Source organism: Phlebotomus papatasi, chromosome 1 (assembly GCF_024763615.1).
Source record: "Phlebotomus papatasi isolate M1 chromosome 1, Ppap_2.1, whole genome shotgun sequence".
Lineage (NCBI taxonomy): Eukaryota > Metazoa > Arthropoda > Insecta > Diptera > Psychodidae > Phlebotomus > Phlebotomus papatasi.
In genome coordinates, this window is record NC_077222.1 from 31053902 (window position 1) to 31078511 (window position 24610).

The 24610-nt window shown below is 34.1% G+C and overlaps 1 protein-coding gene across 3 annotated transcripts in view; it reads right to left on the bottom strand.

The window, feature by feature from the left end:
- Positions 1-1151: 1151 nt before the first annotated feature.
- The window catches only part of LOC129798804 (uncharacterized), a 32333-nt gene continuing 8874 nt past the window's right edge, over positions 1152-24610 (bottom strand). For all 3 annotated transcript variants that reach the window (XM_055842157.1, XM_055842156.1, XM_055842158.1), the window contains 5 exons: positions 20083-21169; positions 6937-7195; positions 6785-6859; positions 2438-2568; positions 1152-1495 (listed from right to left, as the gene is read on the bottom strand). In XM_055842157.1, coding sequence (XP_055698132.1) covers positions 1391-1495; positions 2438-2568; positions 6785-6859; positions 6937-7195; positions 20083-21169 — 1657 coding nt within the window. In that variant the 3' untranslated portion in view covers positions 1152-1390. The remainder of the gene's footprint in view (positions 1496-2437; positions 2569-6784; positions 6860-6936; positions 7196-20082; positions 21170-24610) is intronic.

Sequence of the window (24610 nt, forward strand, 5' to 3'; positions counted from 1 at the left end):
TCATTAGTAGGGTGAAAGGAACGTATATTGACACTTTAAGAAATCGTGTCAGCACCTATTGACACCCTACTCTGTACCATTTGGGATACGAAATTTGAACATCTTTGTTTATAGTAAAAGGTATATTACAGAAAAAACGTTATTTTACTTATATTTTACTAGATACATTAAATAATTTTCAACATTTTAACAATAGTGTCAATAGGGGGTTCCCTGTCGAACAGACGTTCCTCCGATCCTAACATGCTTACGCTCAAATAAAAAATGATATACGAGAAAAATAAATCATTTATGATTACATGACCAATTCGTTAATAATTGGGACTGATGTAGCCGATTAAAAACTGTCAAGACCTTTCCGAAAAAATCCGAATTCAACCAAATCAGTTGAAAAATTTTGCCCGCCAAAGTGACTAACGTTTGACCTTGAATAATTCAAAATGTCGAATTTTCCGATCATGGTACAGTAGACTCTCGCTCAATCGGACGAAAAATTTTGTTGACAATTTTCACGTTTAATTATGAAGCTAATTTGCTCAAATTTGCTGTATATCTTCCTATTTTATCGTGATTCTTTATAATTGAGCGCTTTTTGTGGAATTTACAAAGGCTTTGACGCTCAAATCTATCAATAAACCGGATGGCATTTTATCCCAAATGCCCAATTGAGAGAGAGTCTACTGTATATGTGGAAGAAATGTGCGCTGAGGTACCTCTAAAGCATCCGAAAATCATTGAAAAGGCTTGGGCCAATTTTTGAGAAAAACCGAAAAATATGGCTTTAGAGCTCAATGCTTAATGCAATCAATTTTTTTAAATATTTTTTTATAGGAAGAAACTCGGTAACTGCATCAGACATCATCATACTAAAATCCAATTGACTAATACCAAAAACCGCTAGCCAATAACTCTTTCTGTTCTCTCTCCACAAGGATTTATGCTATATGTAGAAATTGCTGGACGATTGAACGAGATTGGATTTCAGTTTGAACCACAGAAACTGAAATTGTAAGGAATCTTAAATCGTATTCATTAAGTCCCTATCTCAAACCATTTTGCTTGAAGATCGGAAATCGGTCCAACCGCATTACGTGACACTCTTCAATTCTCCAAAATTCAAAATAATAAAATCAAATCAAAGACTACAAAAGTTTTATGCATATTAAATTCTCCATTTATTCATAATCTTCTCTATTTATAAATCAATATACCTACCCAAGGTTTAAATGAAGAAAAAAATCAAAGAAATAAAATAAAAAACTAAAAGAAACAAAAGAACAAATCATTTAAAATTCATTTGTAATTCTTGAAATTGAATATAGTCAGAAAAATGAAAAGGCAATTCATTTAAAGAAAATTACGTTATATGCTTGGTTAATATTGGCAATATTCATTTCTTACTATTTAGGTTTATCTTTGATAAATGGCGATTTATATTTACCGTATTGAGGTCTTTATTCTGCGGAAAGAGCTCAGCTTTCTTCAGCAGTTTCTCCTGAAAGTACAGGTAGCAGAAAGAGAAAAAGGGGAAGGCAAATTAATCAAGAGTGATTGTTTGATATGGCAAAACAATCCAATTAAACATTCTATAGTTTTAGTTTGTAATTGTGTGAAAACAAATTAATTTTCCAGAGAACGAAGAATATGTGAGGCTGTGAAAGATAAATCTCCAGCAGTAACATCAATTTCTTATCATATCCAAATAGAAAATCCAATAATGGATACCAATGTTAAGTGATTGGATTACATGTTGATCCCACATTCGTCCCAAAACATTCATTTGAATGGATTTTGTATTCAAGAGCACGAATAATGTGGTGCCCTTAAAATCATGCTCAAAATAGTTAAATTAAAATTAAAGAGGACCCATCCAATATACTGAAAAACTTTGTGGAAAATTTGATTGTACATAGTCAAGGACGTCAAGGACATTATTATTGATTTCTGTCACATGTACCGGTAACGCCGAGAATTTAGAAAAAAACAATAATTAAATTTAAAAATTTTAATATTAACCTTTAAAAGGAGAAACAGTATAAGTTAAGGAAATAAGATAACTCGGATATTAAGCGATCAAAAGTTCGATTAAACAATTTTCAAAAATCTCGCTGCAGGTTTTTTGAATGCATTTTTTTTTTCAAATGAAAAAAAATCAAAACAACGCTACCAACTATGCACAATTATTCCCCTTCTGACAGTTTTTTCTTTTTTCCACAACAAATTTTGTGAACCATCCACTAAGCAAACAAATAGAGCAATTTGCCGAGGAAACTCATGCATGAATAAAAAAAAAAAAGAAAAACAAACAGGAAAAACAAAGAGATCCTGCGAAAAATAAAACATCGACCACAGGATAAAATTAAATAGAAATGTTGCAAGGCGTGATGGAATACAACAAAAAACAAAAAAAAATCAACAGAATGTCTAGGCAAATTACCTTCTGTTTTTGCTTCTCAACGTCATAGGGATTAGCTCGAGCAGGAGAATTTAATTCGTCAGAAGTTCCCTCTTTTCGGTATTTCTTTAGCTTTTCACTAAAAAGGTGCCACATTTTTGGATTAATTTCATCTGCAATGGAGATAACGTGTAGATAATTATTTTTAATCATCCCACAAAAATGTCATATTGTCACAAAAGGAAAAGAGCATGGCAAAATTTATATGCGCCCCCTATCTTAAATGGAAACCATAAACACTGTTTCACAAAATTTGACAAAGAGGGAAAGATTGAATATATCAATAAAAAAAAACATTTAGCTGCCTCTAAAATTCTCCATTTGGTGGAAAATCATCATTTTTGCACAAATTTGGCCTTCTTAGTAATGTCGCTTTAGGATAATTTACAACTTTTTGTAACATTGCTGATTTCCAGTTTTACCGCAAGAGGCGCTATCATATTAAAAAAAAATTAAATACAACTATCAGGTAGTCGCAAAATACCTCAACTTATCAAACTTATTGCATCTGTGAGGCATCATTTCAAGAGAAATTGACACAAAAGTTAAGCATTAGGGTAAAACTTGGAAAACGGGATAATTTGGAAAGTGGGACCAAGAGGTGTGGAATATGGGACACCTCCCTCAAAACTTGATAATAAATCAATTAATTATTTAAATTTTCGATGAAAAGATTATTAATCCTAATTCTGTGACTAAATAAGAAGTTAAAAAGACAAAAGGCGTTACTTTACAATCAAAGAGTGACTTTCAAGAAGAATATCAAAAATGTATTGCATGCGTGATAGTCATAACTTTCACACGGTAGTTGTCACTTTCTCTATTTCTTATGGAAGTTGCTAGGAAAATATCAAAGTGTTTTGTGAATTATTATTAAATGCGCAGTGAAAATCAAAGGACAGACATCCATTTAGAAAGTGAATAAAAAAATATTTGTGAAATATTAAAGTTAAAAGGAGAGAAATGTGATTTAATTTCATGTTGCATTGAAAACAAATTTTATGAAATCTTGGACAGGTTGATTCTGTGAATGATTTTGGTGTTTTTGTGCAGTTAAATCTCGTCAACGAGGAAGAAAAGGATCCTTAATTATTCAGAGAAATCGTTGCAAAAGCAGTAGCAGCTGTTAAGGCTCCTACACATTAGAAACAATTTCTTTAAAAAATGCCCTTTTAAAGAAAATTCCCCCTACCCTTTGTAGGCAAAAACGTTAGGGTAAGTGTACCAAATTTCGGCATATAGTGGCATGCAAGCGTCAAAGTCTCAAGTTTGAAATGTAATAGTTTAAATACAAATTGATTTTTTTATTCTTTATTCTGAAAGAGTGTTGCTTGGAACCTTGTAAAGAGTTTACCGTCTTTATTTACTCTAAAATCATTCTTAATATATTTTAAAATGAATAAAAATATAGACACAGCTTTGGTGTCGTATTTCGGCCACCTTCATTCTCATAGTTCCTTGCTCTTTGGGAATTCTTCCAATTTCTTTTTCTCGTCATCTCGTTTGTCGAAGCTACATTTTTTGTTATTGTTTTGCATTGTATAATCTCTAGAGTACGTAAAATCTAAAAGTTCATGGAAATTCGAGGAACAAAATAGGTGGCCGAAATTGCAAGCTGGCCGGAATTTGGCACACTTACCCTAGATTTTTTTAAAGCATTTTTTACGAAAATTGCTTCTGTGTAGACACCATAAAAGAGAAAATCCCTTGGAAAAAGGCTGCCAAAACATTTCAGATTACGAAGACTAGTTTTTCTGACAGAGCAGTAAGGAAAAACACTTGGAGAAGGAAAAAAGGCAAAGGGAAGCCTCTTCAGTACTCCTAAAGTAAGTGGAAAAGTACCTGGGCGGATTGGGTGTTAAATTAGCCCATTTTATTTTATTTTTTTATTGTTGTATCATTGTATCAAGGTGCAATTACTGGAAAGTGCGAAGCATCTGTGCGAAATTTACAGAATCTCATTTTGGTGGAATGAAAAACCTTAACAATTGATTTTCTACATATTTTTCATATAATATTTTGTTATTATTAACACTATGTCCATCTTTCCAAAAACTTTTGTCCCACTTTCCAAAATTTTGTTCATATTTTCAAAATGTGTTATTTTCTAATTTGATTGAATATTCCAATAATTTGGTTGAAATTTGTAATAAGAACTGTTAATATTAAGATTAAGATTAAGAAAATGGAAAAAATAAATATTTATTGGGTTCAAAAGCGCATTTGAAATTGAAATTTTTCTTAAGTGTCCCACTTTCCAATGTTTACCCTATCAAACTGTAGAATTCGTAGAGGAGCTTTAGAATGATATCAGATGCGCATGGAGCAAAGTATGCTGAAACTTCTTCATGAATCGGTTTAAATATGGCTAAAACACTTATTTCTGCTAGAAAAAAATAAGGGATCAAATACGAATAATAAAAATCATTCTCATTGATAAGATTTTTGGGTGCTCCAAATCACCCAAAAAAATTGATATTTTGCCTGGCGTACAAGCACGAACGCAAATACACGTGGGTCACTATCATAAAAAGTGTTCCTGGAGAGGAATTCTGTAACGCTCTGGCAATGCCATATGACAAATTGAGTTCGAATCTTAGGAGAGCTTTTTCGAAAATGCGATTCTGTAGCCGTGACGTTGCCATTTCAGCTCACGTGGCATTCTCAGAAGTCACATATTTGAGATTTCTGGCAATTCAAATGACAATGAATTTTGTTAAACAAATCAACCAAGACGTAGGGTAAGTGTGCCAAATTTCGGCACAGTTGCATATAAGCACCGAAGTCCTAAGTTTGAAATGCAATATTATTAATTCATATTGATATTTTTTGTTACTTCCTTTTCGGGAAGGTTGTGTGAAACCTTGAAAACTAATTTATCATCTTTGTTTTCTTTAGATCACTTCCTAAAATATTGAAAAATTAATAATAATATGGACATTGCTTTGGGTAGTATTCCGGCCACTTTGAGTGAAATAACGGCCACCTTTTTTCAAAACGTCAAACGGAACGAGTTTAATATTTAGTTTAATACGTTTGTATGACCCATAAGCCCTGAGATCTCCCGTGTAATTTGTCCTGAAGACCTGAAAAGTAGCATCTCAAATTTACGCACAGATTCCCGTAACAATTTGTCCTTCCTGAACTCTTCCAAGGCCTTTTCCACATCATTTTTTTCATAGAAGCGATGTTTTTTCTCTGGACATTGTAGAACTCAGGAATTGAAAAAAAAACACAAAATGAATAAGAAATTTAGGAAAGCAAAAGATGTTGCCGGAATAGGCAACACTACCTCACCGGAGAGACGCTCACAAAGTATCTACTTTTTTACGCGAAATACAGGATCCAGCTGGGAATTTTCCCTCGAAATTTAAAGATTGATTCACTATTAACATAAACAGAAATAATCTTTAATGAAAACTAATCAATCTTCATGAAAAACACCGAAGGAAAACTTTTTGCACTTCACCACGAATCCTAAAACTGCTAGAAACACAATCGATCTGTCACATTTTTTGTAAGACTCTTTCCACACTGAGTTTTTACAATGCAATTTAAATTCAAATTATACTAGAAGTGGCCGAAATTAGAAGCTGGCCGAAATTTGGCACACTTACCCTATCTTTTCGTTTTCAATTCGTTTTGTGTTATTTTTTTAAATATTAATTTTTCAATTTTCTTGTTAAGAACGAAAAAGTTTTCAAAGAAGCCATCTGAATCTCGATAAGTTTGTCAAAAGAGATACCTAGTCTATTTGACAAAACTTTTTTTTCATGTCTGAGGAAAGAATATAATTTTAACAAATTTTTAACAAATAAGTGACACACATTTTATTTCAGAACCAATCCCACAAACTCTGAATGTTAAAAGGGATTATAGAAAATTTCAATACCTTTCTAAAATAGCTAAATTTGTCCAAAATAGATTTTTAATTTAGTTACAATTGAAAATTTTATAGGGAGAAAATGAAAGATTATAACAATCTGGGGCAAAACGTAACAAGCCGATATCTCTTCTAAGGCAAAAGACCCCGAAGCTTAAATTTTTTTACCATAGATAGCCCTCTGAAACCTTCCTCAATTGTTTTAGAAAATGGTACAAAAAGCACATTTCTCTCCAAGATAGAGGAAAATGGTAAGTTGGAAAGTTGGAAAGCTGTAAATTTCCTATGAAATGGTGCTGATTAAAAATCTCTCTCAGAATTCCTAAAATCTGTGCTGCAATAAAATTTTTATTTTGCCATATTCTGTTCCAGGTTCTTCTGAAATAACTTCAGAATAATTTCAGGGCTACCAAAAGATATAGAAATGTTAAAGAAATTTAACTTACCAAGCCATATTTTAATGTATCTCTCTACACAGGATATAGACTCAAGGTCATTGAGGATTACACGTAATCCTTCAACTGAGAAAGAAAATACATAGGAAATCAAAATTTTATAAAAAATATCTAAAATTGGTTAGTGCAATAATCATTCTTACCATTTAACTTATTTTCCGAAATATACATTAAAGTACTCAAACACCACTCAATAAATTCTTCTACACCTTCCTTGGCCTTTGCCTGTTTCTTCTTCGTTCCCTCACCAACATATCCAGCTGGATATTTATTCACCTTCTTCTGGGGCGCTGTTGGTGGTTGCGGTGGTGGCATTGTGTCCCAGAAACTTTTTGTCTCCGTCTTCTCATCTTCGCCCTGATTCATTGACACCATTTTTGCAAAAGACATCCCTTTGTAATCCTAGCACAATAAGCAAGGATACATCCAGTAAGAAAATATCTCACAAGAAATTTTCAAAAGACACAATTTAATATACTCTATTCTCCTTAAAATTCATTATTAAAGTATATACACATACTTTTTTTTCATCTTTTTCCCCATGCAAAAGTTATTTAATTAGTCAAGAATACCCCTTTACTCATAAAGTCTTTTATCTTAACTCTGCACAAAAACAATCTTTCATTGTTATATAGCAAAGAGACCAAAAACCACAAGAAGAACTTTAAAAGCTCATGTTTCCACATAATCTAACTCTCAGAAAATGTTAAGCTGCTAAGTTAAACAGAAAACTTTAACGGAAATTTTGCTGGACTATCAAGTCAAACAATCGGAAAAACTAATTCAACAATAAAAGTCGTTAAAGAAGATAGTGAAGAAAACTTGCCAAAGCATTTTAATTCTTGTAATTCATGCTCCCTGGTAGTCTAATTGAACCATTAATGTAGTTAAATTATAAAATTATTCGCCTTAGAGCAGAGTATTATTTGTTTAAAGTTTAAATAATATAGAAATACGTCAACAAACACTCAAAGTGAAGTTTCAAATAAGTTGGTAATGGCTCCGGCACACCTTTTAGATCAGGAAAATTTCATGAAATCGAAATTCGAAACGCTTTCTTTATCACATGTTTTGAATATGGCTATCTCATTCTTTCGCGTACCAAATTCGATTGAGCAAAATTGAATTTGGAGTGATGTTTAAGAGAAGAAGAAGAGTGCGAGAGAATGAAATAGACATATTCAAAACATTTGAGGAAGAAAGGGATCCGAATTTTGACTTCATGAAATTTTCCTGATCTAAAAGGTGTGCCGGAGGCATAAAAAAACGTCTGTCTAAGAAGTTTTGAACCATAAAACTAAAAGGAATCAACTTCAAAGATCAATTTCAAATGCTCAACAATCTTTAAAGGATACATACAGTAGAGTCTCGCTATAAGCCATCGCTCTATCAATTCCAATTAAGTTAGGTTATGTTTTTTAGTATGCGACATGCATAATTATTTTAATATTTTTGGCAAACTTTATTAAGTAGTTGTGATAATTGTGATCCACAATGAAGAGAGCAAGGACAAGTACCACAATCGCAAAGAAAGTGGAAGTCGTCGAGCAATTTCAATACTAAAAATCGTTGATAATTTTAAAAAATTACATGGACTATAGTGCGACCCAAGTGTCAAATCTGAAACCAAATATGGACTATAACGAGACTCTACTGTATTTTCAATTTAGTTCAAATATCGAAAGAAATGACAAATCTGATTAGACACTCTAGTCCCAAAATTATTTCAAATGTTTTGTCTATACAGTAGAGTCTCGCTATAGTCCATATTTGGTTTCAAATTTGACACTTGGGTCGCACTATAGTCCATGTAATTTTTTAAAATTATCAACGATTTTTAGTATTGAAATTGCTCGACGGCTTCCACTTTCTTTGCGATTGTGGTACTTGTCCTTGCTCTCTTCATTGTGGATCACAATTATCACAACTACTTAATAAAGTTTGCCAAAAATATTAAAATAATTATGCATGTCGCATACTAAAAAACATAACCTAACTTAAAATCAGTGTTTTGAAATCAACGGTCGATAAATTGTGGACTATAGAGCGATGGCCTATAGCGAGACTCTACTGTATTTGTAAAATTGTTTTATGATCCAACTTGTTGGCAACTTGGAATATATTCGCAAAGTTTTTACTACTACTAGTACATTTTTCATGGTTTTATCAGTTCACAATCGATTCGAAACGATTTATAATTCACTTTGAAAATTGTCCAAAATAACGGTAATAGGGTGGAATCACCACTTCTCGCCACCTATATTGGAATTGCTATTTTTCACGATTTATGATATAAATGAGCTGCAAAGTTATTTGTATTTTTATTGCTGCTACGTATAGTCGAAAAATAACAATTGTTCGTTTTGTATTTAAAATTTTGAGCATTTTTTTAGAGCAATATTTTAGGGAAGTGCAACGAATCCAATATTTCTTACCAAATATAACAAGTGCTATCAAATATTCATCGAACAAAATTTACGTTTTTGGATAAATAATCTGTCGGTTGCATATTTAATTACATTCGTAGAATACATAAAATTTGTATTTAGTTTATTAATATTTCATTTAATATTGTTTTTATGTAAAAATTAGGCATGGCGGAAAGTGGTAATGTTTTTAATTGATTTTACCACATGTCGCCACTGCTTTTTAATAGGCGACGCTAACTTCACTTCGTAGATTCTCAGTTATCAAATCTGATTTGTTTACTTTCTGCAACAGTCTAATAATTTGATTTCTCCAATAAAACCGAAGAAAATTCATTTAAAGTGAGTAATAAGAAGGTGGTCATGAGGAAAAAGAAATGCTGAATGTATTCTTTGCATAATATTGCCCAAAATAATCGAGTTTGTACGTTTTCAAGAGGGTGGCGAGAAGTGGTTACAAAACAGGCGAAAAGTGGTAAAAAGTAGCGACGAAGTGATTATTTTTGCATTGTTAATAAAAATCAGTTTTTTAAGTAGTTCAGCATTAAATTGGAGTACTCCTTTTTTGATGAATCTGGAGTCAATACATCTCAGTAACTCAGTCAAAAGTTATAATCAAATTAATTTCATATTTTTCTAAAAGTGGCGATAAGTGGTTACTCCACCTTATAGCATAATATTGTTTTGTTCAGATTTATTCGGAATTCCAAGACCTTTCCAATGAACCTAAACCTACTCAAATCGGCCGAGCGATACGCTTACTTGAACATTTTTAACATTTAACTTTGAAATATCAAATGACTAAATCCAGCGAGAACAATTAACTAAAAAAGGGCAGCATTTTCAGCATATTTTTTCTGAAACGCTGCCTTTTTTTAGCTAACTGTGCTCACTGGGAACATACGAAAAAGAGGCAAAGGCATCGTATGCTTTCCGAACTTGTAACTTTGATGCTGCATGTACAACGTATATACACAATTTATACGTAATTTGGTCCCGCCGGGTATTGGAAAAAATGACGTTTCCGCTTGGAATTTTGTTACAAGGTTGGTGTCAAAAAACAAATGGCGGGCATTGGCGGGAAACGTTAAATTTGACGTCTAGATTTTTGGGGGCGAGCGTACCCATAAAGTTTGAACAAGTTTTTTGAAAATTTAAGAAAAAAATGTTTTTCAAATTCATGTAATTTATTTATGTAAAGAACCAGCGCGATTCTGAATATTCGAAAACCGCGTTGTGATGCACAAAATGCGTCACAACAATTGACCCCGGAATAGTTTGTGCTAATTCAGGGAAATATTGACCCAATAAGGGCAATATTTAATTATGATTAATTTAGTCATACACAAATAGTGTAAATCCTCTTATAATGTCAATACAATTAGATTGAGTTGATTTAAATTCAATTGAATTTAAGCGAATAAGCATATTACGCCAAAATTGAATGAATGTGACAGATATTTAAACTCAATTTAATTAATTGAACCAAAGGTAGGTGAAATTGTAATTATCTCATCACAATCTTAGTATCAAAGGTCTATTCTCTCCTGCTCATCCCTATACAATAACATCTAACTTTTATTCTTCGCTAATGGATTATATATTGAACATTGAGTACAAAGAAAACCATTCTCTGAAGATATTCAAGGAGAGAGAGAGAGAGAAAAAGAGAAATTTGTTAAATTTTACCTCAAGTCTTTAAGAAACTCTATCTATGTAGTTCTTGTAACAAATAATCGACCCTTCACATATTAATGTAATTGAAATTCAAATTGAAATTTTAAAAAATTACAATGAAAGCAAATATTCACTTTTATACAATTTATTCCACTAAAAGAACAAAGAGCATTTTCCATTTTCTTCAGATATAGATTTCTATAGTTCTTTCTCCCTTCATTTCAAATTAACTTTGTGAAACAATATTGCATGGATGACATTTTCACATAATATTAAATGACAAAAGAAATGACTGAAAATGAAAATTTCAATTTTTTTTTTTTTTTTTTAATACTGCCAATAGGACGAGTTTATTCACTATCTGTCATGTTGATTTATATTACATTAATGACAATTAGTAGAATTCAAGACAAATGTAGTTTGCAATAATTACATAGACAATAAACTGATTATAAAATACTTAAGGAAAAACTTGAAGACATTAACCAAATGTTAATGTCTTCACCCATCGCCGACTTTCCTAAGGTTTTCGAAACATAGGGTCATCACTCCCATCTTGAGGGCAGATCACGAAGATTTACCCTCTTCAGGCGGTTGTAAAACGGCTTGTCTGCTAACTCCACTGCGAGGTTGTTTGGATGCTGCTGAATCCTTCTTTTATATTGAAGGCTTATTTTCTGGATTTCCTGTTTGACCGTGTTTATTTGTAAGTCGTTGTGAATTACTTCGTTCCTAACATACCACGGAACCCCTGCGAGTTGTCTCAATACTTTAGACTGGAAACGCTGGAGCACACTGAGGTTTGAATCACTGGTAGATCCCCATAACTGAATTCCGTAACTCCATATAGGCTTCAATACGGCTTTATACACTAGTGCTTTGGAAGAAATAGACAGTTTGGAGTGGTGTCCGATCAGCCAGTAAAGCTTTTTGTAGCTAATTTTTAACTGGGCTACCTTCTGCTTCAGGTGATGTTTCCAGGTGAGTCTTTGGTCAAGATGCATGCCAAGATACTTAACATGCTTAGCGCGAGGAATTTTGATCCCATTAAACTCAACTTGTGGACAAGACATTTTCTTCAGAGTAAAGGTAATATGGGACGACTTGGTCTCATTTACTTTCAGCCTCCATGCCCTCATCCATTTCTCGACTTTTTTGAGGTGGTCTTGCAATTCTCTACTAGCCGTATTTGGGTTTTTATGTGAAGACATAATTGCAGTGTCGTCCACGAATGTAGCAATTGAAGTACAGTCAGAAGTAGGTATATCCGCAGTATAGATTTGATAAAGCATAGGGCCAAGTACGCTTCCCTGAGGCACTCCAGATTGTATCTCATACAGATTGGAAGTTGCTGACTGGTGCTTCACCCGAAATCTTCTCTCTTTTAAGTAGGACTCAAAAAACTTGTGATACTGGTTAGGGAGCCTTTGCTGAATTTTGATTAGAAGACCTTCGTGCCAAACTTTATCAAAAGCTTGAGCTATATCAAGAAAAACAGATGAGCAGTATTTCTTCTGATCAAGTGCTGACTGGACCTCTGCCACAACTCTATGCACCTGCTCCACCGTCGAATGCTCAGGCCTACAACCAAATTGGTGGTCGGGTATAATATTATTAGTTTTCAGTACTGGTCTCAGTTTCTGAAGTACTAATTTCTCACATAGCTTAGACAAAGTGGGCAAAAGACTGATTGGACGATATGAAGAGACAATTGTAGGATCCTTCCCAGGCTTCGGAATCATTATAATAGTTGAAATTTTCCATGCTGAGGGGAAATAACCAATTCTTAGAATTGCATTCACAATGAACGTAAAAAGTCTCACGCAGCACATAGGCATCATCTTCAACATTCGACCGTTCACGAGGTCCCAACCTGGCGCTTTCTTTGGATTGATGTCCATTTTAAGTGTCCGAACTACATCCTTGATTTTGATTTTAACATGGGCACAAGCAGTACTACTAGAGGTCTGATTCGACTGGTGTAAAACTGGATTCTCCACATCGTCCTGGGAAGCAGGATATGGCGTGAAGACTTCGGAAAGGTGATCGGCAAAAATCTGGGATTTCTCCTCATCACTCCTAGCCCAGAGGTTTCTCGAATTTCTGATCGGCGGCTGGGGCATTTTTGGTTTCTTGTGACTATTAACGGCTTTCCAAAGACTGTAACCCGAATCAGGAGATGGAGATAGGCCAGAGAGATATTCATGAAAATCTTCAGTACGCTCTATTACTAAAAGCTTTGTGATACGTTTTGAAAGTTTATTTAACTCCTTTTTCGTCACAGGTGATCTATTCGCTTGAAATCGTTTTCTCACAGCTCTTTTCTGTTTTATGAGGTCCAAGATTTCTTTGGATAGCTTAAAAAGCGTAGCAGGCACTTTATGGTCCGTCGGAGGAGTTGCTACAGCGGCCGCTTCTTTTAAAAGATTAGTAAGATAAGTTACTGCTGTATCTATATCGTCTTCAGTCTTCAGAGGAATATTCTCATTACAGTTGGTCATCAGAAAATTTTTGAAATCAATCCAATTAGTTTTGCTGTTGGTCAGTTTTGTTTGGCGCGCAACTTTAACAGGTTTAATTCCCATTTTGATAAGAAGCGGCGAATGATCAGATGATAGATCAAGACAAGTGTTTATTTGTGTGCAATTGACATTTATGTTTTTAGTGATGGCGAAGTCGATCAGGTCAGGAATCTTTTTTATGTCGGTAGGCCAGTATGTGGGACTTCCGGGGGATAAGCATACTAAATTGTTTTTGTTCACAGACTCTAGGAGTTGACGTCCCTTTGGATTGCACAGGCGAGAGCCCCAAAACACATGTTTTGCGTTGTAATCTCCTCCGGCCAAAAATTTATCTCCAAGAGACAGAAAATATTTTGAGAATTGCTCTTCTGTGACTGTGAATCTAGGCGGACAATAAATGGCTGAGATTGAGAATTGCCCGAATTTTTCCATAACTACTATGCTTGTAGCTTGCAGATGCCTGAATTTATGCTTAGGAAGTTCGTGGTGCTTTATTCCTCTTTTAACGAGGATCGCCGTCCCCCCGTGTGCCTTGCCATCAGGATGTCTTGTATCATAGGTAATGTATCCACGAATACAAAAGAAGTTCTTTTCTGTGAAGTGGGTTTCAGATATCAGCATGATATCAATTTCGTGCATTGACAAAAACTTTTGCAATTCTAATTTACGTGGCGATAGCCCATTAGCGTTCCATATACCAATATTTAACATACTCATTTCTGGTTCATAAATCTGTTAAGATTGGCAGTCAATGCCTTCACACTTTCCTCAAGGGAATTTTGTTTTTTTAACATCTCTGTCATATTTACTTGCATAGCATTTATGTTCGACTGCATCATGAAAATGAGCTGCATAATATCATTATTTCCGCGCGATGTATTTACAGATTGAGTATTAATGAGACCAGAGGCTGTAACATCAGCAAAAGATCTAGTGTTCCTTGGAGGATATCTAACCTCACTTCTATTGACAATATCTGGCACCCTTCCAGATCTCAGTTCTCGCCTTTGCCTCGGATTTATTCTCTCCGCGAACTCTTTAAACACTGCGCATCCCTTCCAACTAGCCGCATGACTTCCCCCGCAATTGTTACAGCGTTTGACAGCAGGATCATCCTTATTTTTCGGACAGGATTCGGTACTATGTTTTCCGGCGCACACGGCACAAATCGTAAGGAGTCGGCAACGGTTTTTTGTATGATTAAATTCCTGGCAATTGTAGCACCTAATAGGCTCCCTTCTCTTATAGGGTTCCTCAACCCTGACCACACAATGCATGAATCGGTTTAGGTTATAAATTGGATGCGACCCGCGAAGACCCTGTGACTCGGGCTCAAGATCGATTATAAAGACTCCCGTTTTTTCACCCCGCCTATTTTTAGCGTTCGTGACTTTCCTGACATTGTACCCGATTTCTTTTAGTTCAGCCTCCACAACATTACAGTCCGTATCAGGGTATAATCCCTTGAGTGCCACTCTGAGTGATCGCTCACTCTTCAATTGGAATGTGTAAAAGGGCAACCCACTCTGAAGTAAGGAACTTTGTACTTTTCTATAGTCAGGGACGTTAAACAATTGGAGTTTAGCTTCGAGACCGTTTTTAAGGACATGTATGTCGAATTTTTGGATATTAAGGTTCTTCATAGCAGCCGTAATCCCCTTAATGTTCGTACTACCTCGAATATACAGTGGTGTTGGTTTCTCAAATGTTGCAGATGGTTCTCCGGAATTGCTCGTTGGCGCACTGCTGTCTTTTGTGCTCAGAACACTAAAACGGTTACTTGTTGGAACTGGAGAATTCCCTTGGACGGCAGTAGGCGTATGTGGTGGCTTTCGTGGGCTTCTTTTTCTCTTCGCGGCAACGAAGTTCTTGTAGATGTCAGCTCCGGTTACCGCCTTTGAGGTGCTAGCGGCCAGGAGCTGACAGTCTTGTAGACTCCCAGCTGAGATGCTGTTCAAATTACTCTCCGAGGCATCATCCATCTCTCCCTCGGACTCAGAGTCGGGCATATTGTGGGAACCAAGACTACTATGTCGCCAGTCCGGTAACCTCACAATTGCCTGGACTAGACTGAAGATTCACCTTCAGATCCAGACACCAAGGATGAAGAAACTTGTATAGGTGATTAGACCCGTAGGTCACAGGAGTCTGTAAGAAATGGCCTCAAGTGCTCAAAACAAAAGAATTCCTTTTGAAAAATATAATTTCTTTCGGAGCTCAATATATTTTGGATAGTGACACTTGCCTGTCAAAGTGACAATTTCAATTTGAATTTTCACAATTTCTTTACGTTCATCAATAAAATTTTGCATATCACTTGCACTTATTCGTTCTCTTCGATAGAGGTACAGTATACTGTTGAAACTAATTATTAAATACCCTAATTCTCTTACCTTTGTTAATAAAAATAATAATAAGATATCAGTAGGGGACGCTGGGGCAAAAAGTCAAAAAAAAAGACTGGAGCAAAAGGGGCAAATAAAAACGGATATTTTATTTTATTTTTTTTTAGAAGCTATCCGAACGCCCCAGAAATTTCTAATTAGTGCAGTTGTATTGAAAATTTACCGCTCTATAACTTTGTGAAAGTCATTTTCCTTTATTTTGTAAGGAAATACATTTATTGAGCCGTTTTCTAAAAGGTAATTTAGTGATCATTCTCAAAAATGCTTGGGCAAATAGCGTTTATAACAAAGAGTGATCCATATAAGCCGAAACTTTGAAAGATAAACATTCTCAGACAAATTAATATATATAAACATTTTTACATTCTTATGTCGATTCAAAAATGAAGACACTTAATATATGATTTATGATAGTGAGATCTAACTCTTTGAATAACAGCGTTTTTTCTATCCGAAACAGAAAAGCGCTTTTCAATTTATTTTCCAAAGGCTATAGTAAGTGTACCAAATTCCGGCCAGCTTGCAAGTCCGGCCACATTTTTTTATTCCTCAAATTTCCATGACTTTTAATTTATGCATACTCTAGGTCTAGAGATAAATACAATGTAAAAAAATAACAAGAAATGTAGCTTCGATAAACGAGAAGATGTGAAAAAGCCATTTGAAGAATTCCCAAAGGGGCAAGAAACTATGAGAATGAAAGTGGCCGAAATAGGGGACCAAAGCTATGTCTACATTTTTATTCATTTTAAAGCGTATTAAGAATGATTTTAAAGTAAATAAAGACGATAAACTTTCTACAAGGTTCCAAGCAACACTTCTTAAAAAAAAGTAACAAGGAAATTCAATTTGTATTAAAAATATTACATTTTGTTGCGAATCTGCTTTGAGGCATACCCTGCCTGGGGGATCCTGCATGGCACTCTTTAGGGGATAAGTGCCATGCATTATTGAATTTTTTAGTTACCCCTAATACTTCATGCGAGCCACACATATACCCAACGCACAATGACTTTTGTTTTGTAAACATGTTTTTTACATTTCAATAAGAGTGAATGAAATTTCGATCTAGTCATCTCGCTCACTCTCATAGGAAATTTTAAAAACATGTTTACAAACAAAAGTTATTGTGCGCTGGTGAATACTCGCAGCGAAGTAAAGAAAAGTGTTGTTGAATTTATCTCCTGGCCTTTGTTTTTCTCCCTGCCGTCGTAGTCTCCGGTCAAATCCGCAACAATATCAAGCTTGAGACTTTGAAAATTTGGCACACTTATCCTATTATTTTTGGCAGGAAAATTCTATTTCTCCATTCTGAAAGGGCAAAGAGTTTCCGAGCAAATGTCACTTAAGTGCAGACTAAAAACAAAACAAAAAAATAATGGAACGAAGTGTTTTATGTTCTTTTAAAACTAAATATCTCAGATTCAATAAAACTCGACAGAATTTTTGTCCTCCAGAGCATACGTTGGGTGTGTGTATTATTTAATTTTTTCGGGTCCATAACTATAACTGTCAACAACAACAACAAGTGGCAACACATGACAATGATGTTTCTTTTCGTCATGAGACATCAGAAATTGCTTCGGTTTTTGTTACTTTTTGCCCCATACATTTTATTACTTTTTACCCCAAATGGTTATTTTTAATAAAATAATTTCTGGAGAAAAGAATCTTTAGAAAATGCTAAAACGGATAGCGATTTCGTATTTAAAGAATCCAAATAATTTAGAAAATATTCACCAGTGCATCAATTTTGGAAAATAAATAGGTAAAAATTGATAACTTCTGCAAGGAAAATATTTCAAAAACAGGGCTAAAAATTTCAAACATTTTTTTTTTATTTTCTAAATTTCTTGTTAGAATTCTTTCTTGTTTGAATTCTAAGACACTTACGACATTGAAGAAGATCTACGAAAAAAATTTAAGCCGCTATCTTTTTCATCTTGGAAGATATTAAATTTTGAAATTTTTTATTTGTGGCCTATTGCCCCAGTCTCCCCTATGCTCTATAGCTAAAATAATACTTGGGACTTTCAGGGAACCCCTCCGCCATAAGTCGACCCTGGTGGAACTACGAATATTCCCCTCATTTTCCGCCACTCGTCGTGCGATGTTGTTTTTATTTTTGGACACGTTTTAGAGATTCCTTAAGAGGACATTTCGTAACAATGTTTTTTTTTCAAGATCCAACATTAAAAAGGCCCTAGATAGTGTATTTCTCAACGAATGGCATCATGTTTGGGCTCGTTGGAAAGGTCTTGGAATCCATGAGAAGTCTGGATAGATTCTAATCGGTTTTGAAACGGTAATGACTTGATTATGTACTGACGACTAATTTTTGCTGAAAATGTATTTTATTACTCCTAAACCATTTTGAGCGACATTTTGAATGAGCTATGAATGGCTTTAACCCTTTAAGGACGAGAAGCTCTCCGCTGAGCGAAATTCAATGAAATCGAGTTTCCTTCGATATTTTAGCCTAAATAAAGGCGTCTACACATTGGGAGCAATTTTCGTCAAAAATTGCGTTTTTGACAGAAATTTGACGTGTTCCCCTACAACGCTGCAGGGAATTTCCTTCAAAAAAGCAATTTTTGACAAAAATTGCTCCCAATGTGTAGAGGCCATAAGAGATTTGCGGTTAAAAAAAAAATTCCCTTCCCTAGGAATCCTGGAAAACTATGGGTCATATATGACCCAATCGTCCTTAAAGGTAAAAAAACACAAAAATTTTCTAGACGACTAGTCTACTCGTTTGCTCTGTTATTTTTGAAGGATAAATAACTTGAATATATTTGTAATAATAATAAAAAATATTTAGAGTACGAGTAAAAATTAAAACGATCAAAAATTAATTTTAAAAAATCTCATTCAATTTTTGGTCTCAAATCTCAAAGAATCTTGAAGACTGGTACACAAAAACAATAATTTTTTATGAAAAAATGTATTATTGTTCACTTCATTTTTAATTTTTATGATATTCATCGAAACAAATTTCGCATACTGGTAAGGTAACACAGAGATAAATGTCGCATGCCTCACAAATACAATTGGTCTTATAAACTTTTTTCTGATAGCACCATGCGCACCTAACTTTTCTTCGAAACATGTTTGATGGTAATGTGTAGGTGCAATGTTGCTTGTCTCTGGGAATTTCAGACGTACAGTTGCACATTGCTGTGGATCCGGGAGTTCTTCCGGCGTTGATGCGTTCTCGATGAAAGCTTCAAAGTCCATTTCATCCACGTCTTGTTCCAAGTATATTTTGTCGCTTTCGTTCAGGATAAAAATTGTCGTCTGGGCATTATGTGGATGATTTCGGGTTCATTGATCATGAATTTTTTTTCCACTTTTGAAGTCATGTACAAGAGTAAAAAGTTATGAATTTAAAACATATACGCAGAAGTATCTTATATATTATCAAAATATTACCTTTTTCAGTCAGTATTGCACTGGAAATCTCAGCTAATTGATATTATCACACAATATTACACGAATAATTAACTATTTTGCGCACACATAAAAAAAAAACATGAAACAGTCTAACCTCAAATCTTCGAAAATCCACTAAAGACAGATTCTGTGTTTTTTTTACCTTTAAGGACGATTGGGTCATATATGACCCATGAAAATTATGAAGCTTTCTTGAAAATATCAATAAACTATAATTTTTACTTTGTTGAGAAATATTATGTATAGTTATTATAGTTTCTAGTCCCAAGAGGTTTTTGCTTAAAAAAAATTAGAAATATTAAAAATATTAAATTTCAAGCACCAACGTGAAAGTTTGAAAATTCGTTATTTTTGAGCTCAAATATTTTTTATATAGCAAATAGCTAGAGATTTGCAAAAAATATCCTAGATTCCTACATCTTTCTACTTCGTGATTATGTACAAACATTAGAAAGAAATAACTTCAGGTAGTCAGGAAAAATTATTTTCTTTATGGGACACCGGTGTCCCAATCGTCCTTAAAGGGTTAAAAGATTAAACAGGGATAACATGAACATGTGATTTTTGGTTTTTTGATGTTAAATTTATCAAAAGTCATTTTATTTGAGGTTATGTGATGTGAAAATATTTTGCTTATCAGAGCGCCCCTGCTGAACCTCTAATGTTTTAAAAAAAAATTGTATTATTTAAAATAAAAAAAAACATGAAAAAAATAAATAAAATTAAACATTTCATTTAAAAAGAAAACGATATTTTGAAGAAAAAAAAGCTGTTAAAAATGAAATATAGAAAAAATAAAAACTCACCACGGGTTTAGGTTTCTGAGCTGTTTGTTGCTTTAGTTGTTCATTGTGCATCTTAAGTTGGTGATTCTCTTGGTAGAGTTGCTGAAACTTCTGTCCTGTTACATCTATATATTTTTCAATAAGATTCTGGCAGAAAGCGCCCATATTGTTGCTATTATTAGGATAATTCTGATTATAAACTGGTTGTAGCTCATGCCCAGTTCCATGTTGTTGGCGTTGTTGTTGTCGTTGTTGTTGTTGTTGATGATAATACTTATTATATTCTTGATAAGGATGCTGAGGAAAATTGTTGGCAGTATTTGGTGGATAAGCTTGCATATTATTGCCATAATACTTCATTTGATGCTGATTTTGAGCTTGGGCAGCATAAAATTGTGATGGTGGAAGATTTATAGGGGCAAAAGTGGGCGGCATTGGTAATCTATGATGGCTATTTTGGGCTTGCCACATGATTGGTGGCGGATTTGATAAATTAGCAGGCAAAGGTGGCGGAACAAGACGATAGTAGCGAGGAAGTTGACCAGGAAATGGAGCTCTATTTACTCCATAGCCACCACCCCAATTTGTCATTCCCTGATGCCCACTGGTCATATCATAAAAGCTCCTATGTGATGGAATCACCTCAATTGGCTCAATATTCTCTTTCTCCCGTCTCCTTGCAGCAAGTTCCTGATCTCGCTGATAAGGAACATACTCAAATGGATTCTTAGGAGTCAATATCTTCACCTTGCCAAATTGCTCATAAACATCAGGAACAATATCATTAACACTCACATCAACATCTATTCCCTTTTTATCTGGAAGTTTTTTGGATTTCCTAACATCATCCAGAGACTCTTCACTTTCGTCATAGGAATTCTCAAATGTATCATTAGAAATATCTGTTTCTGTCTTTATTTCATCGAGCACATGCTCGTCTACTACTTCCTTAATTGTTGCTATGTGCCCACAAGCTCCTTCTTCTTCTTCTTCAGAAGTCTCAATTTCAGGCAAATTTTTAGGGCTATTTGCTGCTTTTATATCCATTTTATTAATATTAATGTTAATTTCTTTAGTTGAATGTATATCATAATTATCGTTATTGTATCTGGAATTGTTTGCAATAGAAAAGAAAAACAAAAGTCTCAGAAGAAAAATTGATAATTTGAAAATGGAAAAATAGAAAATAAATGGAAATTGAACTAATTAATTTCAGTAAATGGGGTATAAGGTATATTGTATACCCATTTCTTATATATTTGAAGAAAAACTATTAAAAACATTCACTGTTCAATATATAATATTATTTTTAATATTGGCTTTAAATTCTTTAATGTACTTATTAAATCCAAACCATATATAATTGACAATTGAAATTAACTTGATTGGATAAATTTCAACATATAGAACGAGTACTTGACTAGTTTTTATGTTACCACTATTTTTGAGTAGGGTAAAGTGGTACAAGTTGGACAATGGTACAATTTGGACAGGGCTTTTTGACTTGATAAATTTAGTACTTCAGTTTTATTTGTATATTTTTAATGCTTTAGTTTTATAATTTGGTTCCTTGTGCTTCAAAACAAATTTTGTACTGTATTTATCAAGAAAAAAGCCATGTCCAACTTGTACCGGCGAATTGTCCAACTTGTAACACTAATTCCAAATTATACACTTTACCCTACATACCGGTTTGCTATCGATTTAAATTATTTACAAGTTATTTAGAACGTCATCCTTTGAAAAGTGGCATAACTGCAGTTTTTTTTTATTTTTTATAAAACTTAAAAATGAAATTAAAGGAATTATTTTCTGTGACTCATCAAGCCGGGGCAAAATGTGACAATTCGAAAATTAAGAACGTCAAACTTTTACCATAAATAGCCTATAATAAACTCTTCAATCCCTTAAGGACAAAATGGTCAAAAATTGAGGATCAGAAAAAATATTAATTTTCTGACCTTTAAGTGCAAAATATTAATTTTAGATCGTCGTATAGAATAAAATTAAGTCACCGGTGACCCAACTGTCCTTAAAGGGTTAAGTCGTTAAGCCTGAATTACAGGGTCAAAAGAAGCCTATATTTTTATTGTTTAAATTGGATAGATAAACTATTTAAAAGTACATCATAAAATTTTCAGAAGTCAATTCAAATTATTTTTGAAATACAGGAACGAATGCAAAGGGCACGAGCAGAATTGCAAGGGTTCGCCCGAATCCACAACTTTGAAGCGTATTTTTCTCCATTCGTAGTTATTACAATTTCTTTGAATTGGAGGAAATAAATAAATAAATAAATAAATAAATTATATATATATATATATAAATAAATAAATAATATATATATATATATATATATATATATATATATATATATATGAACTGAATTAAATAAATAAAGGCTGATTCTATTATTATTATATTCTCTTCTAGTTGAAGCTACATGGTTTTAGTAAAATAATTTTTAATATATTTTACAGTGTGTTACACTCAATATTTCGTCCCAAATTTTCATAAAGCAAAACTGAAGCAAAGTTCCAATTTTACATTTTTGTCTATTAGGTGAGATTCTTAATCTCACCTACTATAATCCTACTAAAATTTCATGTCGTAAGATCGAGCTCAAACTTGGCCAAAATGTGTTTCATCACTTCCTGACCACGAACGGACGGACCATCACTTCCGGTCCGTCCGGCCGGTCTTTGGAGCTTAATAGCTCCCAAACTAAGAAAGATATCGACTTACGGTTTTCGGCAAAGGTTATATATCGCATGAAAATTGCAACTTGGTGCATTGACCCTGCACCCCCCACCCCTCCTTCCGCCATTTTGAATACTCCATTTTTTGTTTTCCCAATAACTCCGCCCCTATGGCATCGATCGGGCTCAAATTTTGGTATGTTAGAGCTTTCGATCAATACTAAACTTAACCGACCCCCCTGACCCTAGACCCTAAAAAAATTCTTAAAATGGCCATAACTCCCGTTCTAATTGTCAGAATTTAAAAAGTGAGGGCTTTTTGGAAAGCTCTCGTGAAATGCCACTTCCCCTTCTAACATCGCAAGTTCATAAAACCACCGCTAGGGGTGCTATTTTAACTCATTCAGTCAATGTACCATAAATACTTGAGATAGAATGTTCATATTTTGGGATTAGTTTCCTACAGATTAATAGATGAATTTTTTGAAAAGAAAAAAAAAATATCTACTATGGGGGCGCGGGGATTCGCCCTCAAACACACGTCTTAACGGTCACTGAATTTAAATTCTGTGCATTAATTCATTACAAACTCTACTGCTTTAGATAGAGTAACTATCCAAGAAAACAAATTGGCAACTAGAATTCAAATCAGGAACGAGGAAAGAGGCCAATTTTAATAAATTCGACGGGATGTCGAATATTTCGTCTGCCGTGCAAAAATTTTGCACGACCTTCCGCGAAGCAAGAAAACAATAACAAAATGTATTATCATCTCTGTCGGACTATTTTTCCCAAGTAATTGAAGAACTAAGTTACTAAAAATCCATTCCCGACAGCAATTCGACGAGTATCAGTTGCCCAGGAATAAATCATCTAAAATCACTCAATTTGCGTATGATGTATAATACCATGGTAAGGAATGGGTTAAAAAAGATCTTTGAAATTTCTAAGTTAAATAACTCAAAAATTTCATTGTGCATCGGGCTGAAATTTTAGTATGTTGTAGCCGCTGATTATACCTGTCAAACAAAAAAATACCTACCATAACCCGTGACCCGAGCTATAGGGGGTCAAAGTTCGAATATTGACCGGCCTCTATCTCCAGTTCTAATTAACATTTTGACCTAAATTTTGGGTTTTTGGTTTCGTCTCGATGAGCAAGTTCAGATGGAAGTTCAAAAAGTCACCATAGGTGGCGCTGCGATAGCGTCAAAATTCATCAAAATTCAAAGTCATTTTTCTCAAAAACGGCATTGTGCAAGTTAATCAAATTTTAGTATGTTGTAGTCCAGTCTAGGACGTTTTCAAAATGGGGCGTAAGTGCGCTGAGGTTACAATAGAACCGGAGATATGAGGGGTCAAATTTCACGACATTCAAAGTCATATCTGCTGTTGGACTTCACCAATTTTGATCAATGAGGGCTCAAACGAAAGATCTCACCAAATGCTACAACTTTCTGGAACATTTGAACTTCGTGGGACAAACACCAGGGGCGCCACAGTCGAAAAACCAATTTCAATATCACATAAACTCGATTATCTCGACTGTCGCTGAACCGATTTTGATGATTACTTCGACATAATTGTAGAGGACATTTGTGTCTCTATATTTCGTCCATACATCATTTTTCGATCAGACAATGCGATCTGTCCGATTTTACCGTTTAAGAGTGAAAAAATTGATTTTTCTCATAATAACTCTTTGAAACCATTCAGATGCCAATTTGACTGCTTCTACTAGACCAAGACACTTAAAATAGGGTTTTAAATGGAAAGTCTCACAAAATACAACAATTCTTTGATATAGTTGAAGTTCATCAAATGAACACTTGGGACGCTCTAGTCTAGTC